The sequence below is a fragment of the Enhydra lutris genome, unplaced genomic scaffold, assembly GCF_002288905.1.
Source record: "Enhydra lutris kenyoni isolate GAN:26980312 unplaced genomic scaffold, ASM228890v2 scaffoldscaffold4, whole genome shotgun sequence".
Lineage (NCBI taxonomy): Eukaryota > Metazoa > Chordata > Mammalia > Carnivora > Mustelidae > Enhydra > Enhydra lutris.
The window spans coordinates 44328208-44340454 of NW_019154088.1; the positions used below are offsets into that span (position 1 = coordinate 44328208).

At 35.4% G+C, this 12247-nt stretch overlaps 1 protein-coding gene across 1 annotated transcript in view; it reads right to left on the reverse strand.

The window, feature by feature from the left end:
• Nucleotides 1-695: 695 nt before the first annotated feature.
• Nucleotides 696-12247, reverse strand: part of LOC111138987 (MAM domain containing glycosylphosphatidylinositol anchor 2) — an 853965-nt gene continuing 842413 nt past the window's right edge. The window contains exons 16-17 of the mRNA XM_022491049.1: nt 3473-3578; nt 696-1079 (exon numbers count right to left, since the gene is read on the reverse strand). Of these exons, the coding sequence (XP_022346757.1) occupies nt 991-1079; nt 3473-3578 (195 nt within the window). The 3' untranslated portion in view covers nt 696-990. The remainder of the gene's footprint in view (nt 1080-3472; nt 3579-12247) is intronic.

The window sequence follows — 12247 nt, forward strand, 5'->3', positions numbered from 1 at the left end:
ATCTCTGCATGGGCTTACGCAGCAGCTCCGGTCCTTTCTTCTTCAGAAGCGGCTTTTGTGGTCTTGCCTGTAATTTGCACATTTAGGCTCTGTAGTTTGTTTATAAAATAGTTTTACACAAACCACTCTTAGCAGTGCAAGCTTCTGAGTTGAAAATTATTCAGGCTTGTTTCATTGAAGGCACTTGGTTTCCATGGCAATTTATAAAAGATGGTGGTTTGGTTTCTTCATTGGAACAGATGACTTAGTTTGGGTGTTCAAGTGGCCGCAAGCAAACTCCGATAAGCCTGTGTAATATGTAAGCCCAGGTTTACCATCCTGGATAGTAATGCATGCAAAAAGAGACAGCATACAGTTATCTAGCTTAGCCATGGGAGGAAAACAAATAATAACAATAAAGGTGGGATGGGGACAGGTGGGGAGGAGCACGAATGTTTTAAATAATTCTGAGTTCGGGTTATTTTTAAGGAAGGGTAACAACCAAAGGTAAAAGGGCCTACATTTATTTAATTCTCTACGTAAAACCTTCTTGAAAGGAAAATAAATGCCAGCTCTTCACGTACCCTGTTTACAGTGAGGTTTTTGTTGGCAGGCCATTAGGTTTCCATGGTAACAAGCAAACTATTCATTTGAAACAAAACCAGCCATGACTTTGTGCTTTGACAAGGATTTCTATAGCTTTTTTTTTTTTTTTCCAGAGTTCAACCAGATGACCAGATGATGCTGTAATCTTTTTAGCCACAAAAGCACCTGAAGGTCTCTTCTCTACTCAGGTCAAGATTATCTTTTATATGTAGTTTGGAATAAGTTATACTTCCATGATGTCTTTTTATCCCCAGTGCTTTAAAAAATTCGTTTTTATTATTTTATTTTTGAGTCAGTAGTCAGTGGAGGAATCTTTGGTAGTTTGTTTTTTCAATGTCCATTTACAAAGACTCTTTCTTCATGCCAGTGCCTGGTGAATCTTTTATAGCCTCTGCCAGGATAAGGTCACCTTCGAGGACTTAAGATAGAGATGAGGACGATGACCGGAAAAAGCCATAGATGTACTAAAATTCCAACAGCACCATCAACAGAATCTAAAGACAAGGAAAATAAATGCCAAGAAACAAACAAAAAAAAAAGAGAATAAATATTCCATGTAGCTACCAATACAACTTTGGCGAACTAATAAAACAACAGTAGTATGTGGAAAATATTTTTGGAAAATACTTTTTTGTTTGTTTTATTAGTCTATTTCCAAGACATGTGAAAAGGAAAATAAAGGTATTGTTAGAAAAGTAGAAATATTTTTAAGTTGATATGATATGCTTGAGAACTTGTCCAGAAGGTATTTACGTAAATTTGTGGCTGAACTCAACCTCAGAGTCCTACTAGCCACATGGAAGTATGCACACATAAGAAATTCTTAGAAATCCTAAGAGGTCTTTTTTTCCCCCAAAGCTTCCAAAAATGATTAAGATTAAAGGCTGAGAGAAAAACTACTTTCTATGAAAACTAGGAAGGGATTGTTAGGGGTAGAAAATCAGCTACCATAAACAGTGGATTATATATGCTTAGGTCAGTCCTGTATCTATAAATTGAATAAATAATTATCTATTCAGTGTGAATTTTAGAATCAGTCCATTTAAAAAAACCTGTTCCACTATTCTGCCTTAAGATTCCTATCATAACTGGTGTTTCAAGTAAAGCTTCATGTCCAAGTGATATGTTGTAGAATATATGCGTTGCCCAGGAGGGCTAACATGAGCAAGTTCCATAATTCAGTCATCTGGATTAAATTACAAAATGGCTCTCACCTAGGAGAGAGCTAGATTTTGGACACAACAGACAAGCACAGCTTTTAATAGTGTGGGCCATGGTACCATTTACTGCCCGAGAAGGTTTGGGAACCAGAGCACTCAAGAAGAGGCTTTTGGCTGCCAGGCTGGTTTGTACTTAGAAATTAACATTAATTTAATATTCACCAAACAATGTTTGTCACAGTGAGCTTAGCAAATGCTAGGTAAGTAGATATAGATGTAACAAGATACTTTCTCATACCAAAGAAAATGTTTCTGTTTAATAGGGTTGCTTCCTCTGATTTACAAAGGCTGAACAAAAATACCTCCAATATGTACAGATATATCTTATTTAAAACAGCCACACATTTCTCTGACTTTAGAAGAGAAGATACCTGATTTTGAAAGTGTTGTATTTTGTAACAGTAAAGTCCTTTGGGGTTTGCATCATCATTTCACTGTTGCTACTCTTAGCACTTCTGTTTTCTCCATGAGGGAGAATGTTCTCTCTGGCTTTCCTCATTTGGAAAGTTTAATTCAATGTTTTGAATTTAATTTATAATAACTTTCAGTGATCAAATTATCCAAATGTAAGATTTCGATGTAAGATAGTAACCACCTTCAGTTACTAGAATGTTACTGTGACTGATATATGTTATGAAATTCAATCATTCTCCTCCTCCAAGGAGAATGCATGCTTTTCTGCACATTTTGCAAATCTACTTCATTTGGATACTGCTACTGGTTTTCTAAAGCAAAATTAGCCAGACACAGGGAGAAATTTTTACTGAATCTGTTACTCAGAATGCTAAGTGTAATGAAAAGAAGGTGAAGACTATGAGCAAAGTGACTCATTGTTATAAACAATCTTAGTTTTTGTCCTTTTACAATGCTTAAAAATGGAGTCAGTTCAGTTTGTATGAGCAATCACTGGGTAGTTGCAGAAATTTAACTTTCAACATCTAGACTAATATAATTTCTCATTAAATACACTCAAACTAACAAAGACTCTGATTTGCTCTGGACTTAAAAAAATGGATTTTCATGCTCCTTTTATACATACTAAATAATTGATGAGTTATTTGTGTAAATTTAGCTTGATCGATATCCCTTTATATAAACACAGAAGTAAAGATTCCAGATGAGCCTATGAAAATACTTCAGCTGGAGGAATTTTTAAAAGATATGATTTTAGTTTTTTCAACTGTACATGGATAATACGGAGATGAAGATTTTAAGAAGGAGCTCAATACATAATTCTGATGTTTTTGCATTATTTATAATTTTTAATTCATGTCTCTGATTCAAAATATTTTTATGGTGACAAAATAAAATCTGAAGATATTATTAAACTATAATATTCAAACCAGAGTAAAAAAATGAAACCAAATTACTAAACAAGATTGTGATGCACATAGAAGAATTATACCAGAATACCAGAAAAAAATGGACTGATTTATTACATAGACCTAAGCCAAAATTACTTTTGTCATATCTTAGGTCAGATATACATACCATCAAATTTAATACTTTGTTTTAAAAAATCTTCAAAATTTTAGTGTCTCACATATAAGGAATTTCTAAATTTATAAACCAAAAATAAATGAGTTTTAAAAATTAGACCATTTTAGTTTAATAGTTATTATGTTACTTTAATATCACATCAAACCAGTCCAGGAATAGACACTTACTCTTAGTCGTTAGGTCTTGTTTTGCACATTCTCCTTCTGCAATTGACACATCATCAATGGCAATGTCACCTTCTATGCCAGGACCTCGAATACCTTCAAAAATGAGCTATAAATATGAATGAAACAAACCTAAATGTCTACCTTTGATTTATAGATGGATTGTTATTGAGAAATCGAGGAGCCAAACCTAAAACTGACAGCAATTCTGACATTTATTATCAATGGTCTTTAAAAATGTTACTTACAAAAAACATAAATGTTCTTAACAAAACCAGTGACAGGATATTCCTTGCTTACTATTAGTTTTTCACATCAAAAGCTCTGTGTTGATTTTAAAACAAAACTAAACCGAGTAATATAATAAAAACTACCACTACTACAAACCCCAGCACTTCTTGTTTCTCTTGCAAAAACGTGAATAACTTTCTCATATTCCTATATATCTATGATTTCACTTTTGACATTCTACCTTTAAGAACTTGAAGATATTTATGGGTTGAAGTATTTAATGACAGACCTTTGAATTTCAACAGTGATTGACATTGAGGTTTAATACATCAAAGTTGAAAGAATAGCTAGCTGAATGAAATCACTCTCCTATTATTACTAAATTCTGAATACAGTGACAATATAAGGACAATTAGCAAATTTTTATTTCATTTTTACAGAAATAAGACTGTTTTAAAATTTTCTCTCTAACCTCACAATTATTCCTTGCTTCTAGCAAAACCTTTTAATCTTTTTGATATGAAAAAGCAATTATGCATTTAGTGATTATATTCACAAACATTTCTACATGCCAAAATGAAATATCTAGTTTGGTCTTTCCAAGGAAAAATTAGCTTAATGAAAAGGTGTTTCAACATCAAGCTGATACGTGCATTTTTATACAATTTCTAGCCTTGTTTTGTTGCAACAAATCAGAGGGAAAGTCTATTTTTATCGATGCCAAAATTTTTGGTTTTGTTTTTGCCTTTGAAAGTATCTTGATATGGTTCATTAAAGGCAAGTTTGTGGTGATTTTCAGAAAACTTAGGCTACCTTTGAGAAGTTCATCTGTTGTTCTCTGATGTACTATATTAATTTTATCGACTGAGATTTCTAAGTGATAAGCAGAAGCATTAGTTATCAACTTTTGTACTGAGTCCCTTTTCCCCGCTTGAATATAGTCCACATGAGTAAGAATAATTTTCATGATTTGATAGGAGAAAAAAGTTCAGAGAAATTTTTATTTTTATGTTTAACTTGGGTAGAAAGAGTTTCCTCCTTACCTATGTTGAGATAAATAAGTTAATAAAGAATTGTCCAAAGCTATTTCTTTGAAAAACATCCAAAATGTCATGCATCACTGAAGCCAAAACAAAATGGCAGACCAGAATTAAAATATGGTATAGAATCAAGTTAGTGGTATACAGATTCTCAGTCCTCAGAATCAGCAATGAAACATTACTTTGGCTGCCTGAAAATAATGACTTGCATTTGACATAGAGTGGTGTTTTTGAAAGTTATCTGGAAAGTGGCTAAAAAATCCTCAGGACTGTTTTAATCACAAGGTCCTCAAAGTGAGAATTAAAAATACCAAAATCAATGGTATAAAAATCCAAGAGCACTGACATCAGAAAGGGGAAGTCACTTTAGTGACTGTGGAATATTATACAGTATGGATATCACATAATTTATTTAACTAGCACCCTATTGATATTGGTAGACATTTAAATTATTTTCAGCTATTCTGAACAAGACTGAGATGAATGCATTTTATTTTTTATTTTATTATTTTTAAGTAGGATCCATGCCCAGTGGCAAGTCCAACACAGGGCTCAAACTCACAAACCTGAGATCAAGACGTGAGCTGAGATCAAGAGTCAGATATTTAACAGACTGAGCCACCCAGGTGTCCCAGGATGAATGCATTTTAAAACATTAATATACACACTTTTTAAGAACATACAGCTCTTTAAGGTCATCATAAATTGCCCCAACCAGCACTATTGCCTTTTTCCTACCCATGGGTTTTTAGTCATTGGGTATTTTTTGTTTTGTTTTGTTTTGTTTTGATATGTGCTGCTTACCTGGTCGAGAATCAATGTTAGAGTAAATCAATGGTTATTCCCACCCCCTTCTTAGTTTCAGTCATGTGATGCTGAGTCTTCTCTCCTGAAGATAACAACATGAATGGAGTGTTATCTTGGAGAAAGTCAGAACTCACAGATTCATGATGATATGAGTCTTAGTCCATAAAATCCAACATGCTCCACTTTGGCCCCATGGCTAATACTTAACTGAATAAAAGTGGAGTGCTATCATCTCAATTCTTTGTTTTATGCAGGTACTAAAAGGATCGAATGGAGTAAATCACAGATTTCTGCCTCCCAGTCAGGTTTTAAGTCTGGACTGAAGCAGGAATAGGAATGTACTAAGAAAATTTTGTTTGGTAAAGAGGAAACCTCTTCGGTCATCAAGAGTTTTAATTTTAAAAGATGGTGTGGGAGGGAAAGGTTGTAAGCACTGCTTATAGAAGGCAGTAAATCAGGGGTGTGCAATGCAGTCACGGCAAAGAAGGGGACTGAATTTCTTTGTGTGGAAAGTGAGGTGTTGGGGGGAAGACTAATAAGGGTAGGTTAGAATGGTCTGCACCTGCTCACACTTGAAATTCAAACAGATGAAACTGAAGTCATAATCTTTTCATTGGGAAGGATGTTGGAAAAACGGGTTAGGAGTACATGGATTTTCCATCTTTGGTATGTAGAGGTGAATAGGTGATAAAATTATCCATCCAAGTATTTTCTTCTTATTTGAAGCTCACAATTATTCTCACTTAGCAAGTTCTAGTCACCTGGAGCTAGGTGGCAATATAAAAAAGATGGGGCTGTTTTAAAGGCGAAAACTAAAATGTATAATTCATCAAAATCATTTCTGAATTTTTCAAAGCTCCTTGCCCCAGAATGATGCTGCCATTGCTCAAAACCCTTCCGAATATCTTTCACTGACTTTAAAGTATTAATCACTCCTACTTTTCCCATTAACTTCCTTTAACCTCCCTTCCTTCCACCTCCCTGTGCAGGTGAGACCTAGGCGTGTGTTTAAACACAAGGTCAGACCTGGGTCGGTGCTAAAAACAGAGTCCTGAAGCAGAGAGGTTGTAAAGGACACTGCCACACTTATTTTGTGGTAGGACTGAGAGGAAGTGCTGGAGAGCCTTCTGTGGTAAGTGTCAGAGTAGACTGATTGATGCAATTTAATGTGTTTGCTTCCTCCCTGCAATATGTTGACTGGTGTAGCTGGCGGAACAACAAAAATACAGATCAACAAAAGTCAAATTTTCAGGTGTTCAGAGGACTGCCTAGATCTAGAACATTCTCTTATATGAATACTTCATCCCTTGTGGATCCTGAATGAGTTAAGGATTAGTAATAATACTTGGCTGATTTGTAAGTCTATTATTTACATTTATCGGCACAACTATGGATAATACAGTTTGTCACTGAGTAAAGCAACTGAATTACTTTCTGTATAAGCATAGCAGGTGTTTTATTTATCATGTGTGGAAACAAATCAGATGTTTTATATATTATGTGTGGAAATAAATCAGAATTATAGTCGTTACTAGTAGGATGATGAAAATAATTTCTGACAATTAGTCTCTTGGGATGGTTATATAATTAGTGTGTTTAATGTTTATTTGTGATTTTGTGATAATAGGGAATCCAATCCAATAGGCGAGAGGAATGTCATAGTCCTCCTCAGGGTCCTCTTTGAACAGGAAGAAAAAGATCCTGTGTGGGATATTTGTTTGTTTCCTTTTAATTTCCATTGCAGTTTTGCTCTTACAAAGATATTTTTTTTTAACTCCTACTGACTCTCACAAAGAGATTCTTATTGCATTGTTCTTTTTATGTTCTGAACTCCAACTATATCTTTGAATTATTATAACAACATTTTATAGACTCTAATACTCTCATAAGTGGCTTCTAGACTACGACTTAGAGAGATACCTTTTCCTGTATATTGTTTTTGATTGTAAAGTAGGTAATTAAAATAAAATGTATACATATTCCATTTAAACAATGTACCTTGGCCAAACTTTCCAGTGTTTTCTTTTTTTTTTTTTTTAAGATTTTATTTATTTGACAGAGAGAGAGAGATCACAAGCAGGCAGAGAGAAGGGGGTAAGCAGGCTCCCCACTGAGCAGAGAGCCCAATGCGGGGCTCGATCCCAGGACCCTGAGATCATGACCTGAGCCAAAGGCAGAGGCTTAACCCACTGAGCCACTCAGGCGCCCCTCCAGTGTTTATAAAAATACTTGGTGACAACATTGAGATACCACCTTACACCAGTTAGAATGGCCAAAAATAGCAAGACAGGAAACAATGTGTGTTGGAGAGGATGTGGAGAAAGGGGAACCCTCTTACACTGTTGGTGGGAATGCAAGTTGGTGCAGCCACTTTGGAGAACAGTGTGGAGATTCCTGAAGAAATTAAAAATAGAGCTTCCCTATGACCCTGCCATTGCACTACTGGGTATTTACCCCAAAGATACAGATGTAGTGAAAAGAAGGGCCATCTGTACCCCAATATTTATAGCAGCAATGGCCACGGTTGCCAAACTGTGGAAAGAACCAAGATGCCCTTCAACGGACGAATGGATAAGGAAGATGTGGTCCATATACACTACGGAGTATTATGCCTCCATCAGAAAGGATGAAGACCCAACTTCTGTAGCAACATGGACGGGACTGGAAGAGATTGTGCTGAGTGAAATAAGTCAAGCAGAGAGAGACAATTATCAAATGGTTTCACTTATTTGTGGAGCATAAAAAATAACATGGAGGACAAGGGGAGATGGAGAGGAGAAGGGAGTTGAGGGAAATTGGAAGGGGAGGTGAACCATGAGAGACTATGGACTCTGAAAAACAACCGAGGGTTTCGAAGGGGTGGGGGGTGTGAGGTTGGGGGAGCCAGGCTGTGGGTATTAAGGAAGGCACGTATTGCATGGAGCACTGGGTGTGGTGCAAAAACAATGAATACTGTTACACTGAAAAGAAATTTAAAAAAAAAGGAAAAAAAAAGAAATGTAGCCCATAGAAAACGTCTAACATGAGCACAAACTAATCTCAATAAGGAAGTTTATTTTATCACTGTTGGCAATAGGAGAGGGTGTAAATATGATACAGTCTACAGCTGAGGGATGGATAAATTATATTTATAAAATGCTACACCACCTTGTATTTAAAATAAACTATATAGGGGCACCTGGGTGGCTCAGTGGGTTAAAGCCTCTGCCTTCGGCTCAGGTCATGATCCCAGCATCCTGGGCATCCTGGGATCAAGCCCTGCATCGGGCTCTCTGCGCGGCAGGGAGCCTGCTTCCCTTCCTCTCTCTCTGCCTGCCTTTCTGCCTACTTGTGATATCTGTCAAATGAATAAATAAAATGTTTTAAAAAATTAAAAAAAATAAACTATATAAACTATAAAAAAATACTTGGTGACAAACATCTTTCAGTCATAAAAAGGGGAAACTATAACAGTTTGTTATGATTTATCTAAACTTGCAAGCTGTAGTCTGTATGCAATGAAAAAAAAAACCTGAATTTTATTCATTTAGAAAAGAAATGCTCTCTAGTTTAATAGGTTAAGTTTTGTCATAATTTTATGAAGTACCACCATGATTCTGATTACTATTACATTAAGGGATAAAACTATGTTCCTTTCCTCTGCAGTACTTCTGAAATGCATCTGGTTTAATTGCCATGAAGAAGAAATTAATGGAATCTAGACACTTGGGGAGAAAATGTTAAAGTTTTGGTTTTCTAAAAGGGGGGAAGGAAGCTCAATTTATGGAAAACCTGTTCTTTACACACTATCACAGTGATATTATTTTAAATGTTTTCCCGTAACTAAAATGACAAGTTTAAAATTCTGTATGTTTTCACAGTGTGTGCTTGCAATTCAGCAAACTTAGTGTGTAGGAAATACTGCATGATCAGAAAATTAACTGTTGGTGGGTATATTCAAATGGGAAGTTAATAAAATGTATGCGGATTTGTATTTGTACAATGACACTACAGAAAAGTAGTTTAACCCATTAATTGGCAATTTCTTACATATGTTACAGTGATTTAAATCTTATAGACGTCAGTACAGAGATAGAGATAGAGATGATGCTATAAAACCTGTGTTCTGATATAAATTTCTCAGGAAGGAAGGAAGAGCTCCATGCAACACTAATGAGTGAAAGTAGATGGGGGGAGTCAGAGAATAGAGTGCACTTCTGATGATGTGTCCTCAGCATTAATGATGCCTTCTGCAAATGTTCAGAGCATATTTTCTTCAAGATAAGAGAAATATTGCATCTGATTATTACTGTTAAGGCAAGGAGGAGTCTAAGGAGGAAGTCTGAAAACTGACAGAGTACAGCACTTGGAAAAAGCTGGGATACAAATAAAGTTGAAAATAGCTATTAACATTGGAAAATGTTTCTAATGGTTACTTTAGGAGCCACTGCGATGTCTATATAACGGCCCTGGAATTTGGCTTAGAATGCCAGATATATATCTACATGAACATGTGGTATCTAATAAGGAGGACAATATATTCCAGATTTATTATTAATATTAGACAAGCATGAGGGCAGCATGATGCAATAATAGAACTAAAATCTGTTTCTGATCCTTATTTAATGTTAAGGATTTAGGTGATTTAAGATACTGTCTCAACATCATTTTGGAATCTTTAAATGAGGGTATTAGAGAAGAAGATTTCCAGAATTTCTTTCACCTAAAACAAAGAAAACATAACGATTGTATTTTATGTCTCAAAATGTCTCTATATTTTTCCCCTGGAAAGCATTTGGAATATACTACAAAAAGAAATAAAGCAGGGCGCCTGGGTGGCTCAGTCAGGTAAGTGTCTGCCTTCAGCTCAAGTCATGATCTTGGGATCCTGGGATCCAGCCTGGCATGGGGCATGGGCTGCCTGCTCAGCAGGGAGTCTGCTTCTCCCTCTTCCTCTCCCTCCGCCTCTGCCCATGACTCATGCTTTCTCTCCCTCTCTCAAATAAATAAATAAAATTTAAAAAAGAAAAAAAGCATTAAAGAGGATGGTTAAATATTTTTCTTGGTGTAAGGTATGTTATAAATAACATTCTAAAATAACACTCTATCAATTTTGTTTTTTTGGAAATTTTGCCATAATCTTTCCAAATCCTGTAAAATATATTTGCATCACAAACAACACTGAACACGCTATATTAATTCTTGACAAAGAGCCCCAAAGGGAATTTCAGTAGGATAAAACTTCTATTTACCCTGAGAACTACTACACAATTTTATTTTCAGCTAAGCAAACTAATTGGACACACTCAAACAAAGGACTTTGCAAGTGGTTGTGTTTTAAAGGGCTTATAAATCAAAATAATTTAAATGCATGCAACCCCAAACAAATAAAACCACCTAAGTGTCAGTGCAGCAGAGGCTCAAAATCACTTATATCTCATTTAAAATTCCAAGAAGTAGGAGCTCTCTTTTCCACTTGAAGTAAAGACATTCTACAATGGCACAAAGCTACATTTGAGTAATATGAAAACTTCTCAAAACCTAATTTATATGCTAATATATTCTGTACAGTTTTTACTGTGCTTTCCTGGTATCACATACCAAAGCAAGCATTTTTGAAAAGCTCGACAGTTTACAAATGATTTTTGACTAAAAAATGGTTTGTCAGAAAAAAGTTCAAAACCACAAAAATCTCAAAACTAAAATGAAATAAAAGCAAAATATGGGGTAGGCTGATGTAGTTGTGTTTCATGTTTCCTTAAAAATCAAGACTTGGGAAATAACAGAATGTCTTTAGCCAACAGACCTAGTGTCAAAGAATAAAAGAACGTAGAAATCCAAAGTAAAAATATGACTTTATTTATCTTCTTTTTGACAGGTAATTTAAATAGCTTAGCAATACATCATTAAAAACTGATACTCTTTAAACAATTAAAAAAAAAAAAAAAACCCAGAAAACAAAAACCAAAACTGCTCCTCTTCGATTTGCTACCAACCAAGACAGATTGAACAGGAACCAGATCTATCCTCCCATCTGAAACAACCAAATAACTGGACAAAATATATGAAACAATAAACATCAGGTAATGAAGAACAATGATCAATGAATGATGGGAATCAGAAAGGTGAGCCCCATGGTGCCCTATACAGAATTGATAGATGATGGTGCAAGCAGAAGAAAGATAGAGCTTGGTAGAAAATCTCAGGGGAGTTGGAGCGGAGGAGAGTTTAAGGACTCTGAGGCAGCTAGAGTGTGCAGGGTAGAATACAAGCAAGGACAGAGCTGCAGAGATCATCAGAGGGTCTCCCTAAAGTATTTAGCAACTACTGATCAGGACATGAATGTGCAGTAGTTAACTACACAAGAACTGGGAAAAAACCAGAGAGATGCACTGAAGGTAAAAGTACCCAGCCCACAAGAGGGTTGGAAAGCCTCATAATTCATGGGGCATTGGACAGAGTACTCAGAAGACTCTTGCCTTGGTAGTTAGAAATAATTAGCCCTATATGAAACACTGCTCTGTCTCTCCTAACAAAGCTTAAAAGCAAGACCAAAAAATGATTAAATTGTCTCCAAATAACTGCATCCTAAACAAGTTTAAGACTATTTACAGAAATATAAAAAGGACCAACAAATTTTGTATTTTATAAAACCATAAGAATTTTAGCTATCAAAGTAAAATTCCAAGTGTCTGACACCCACTCAGATTACCAGACATGC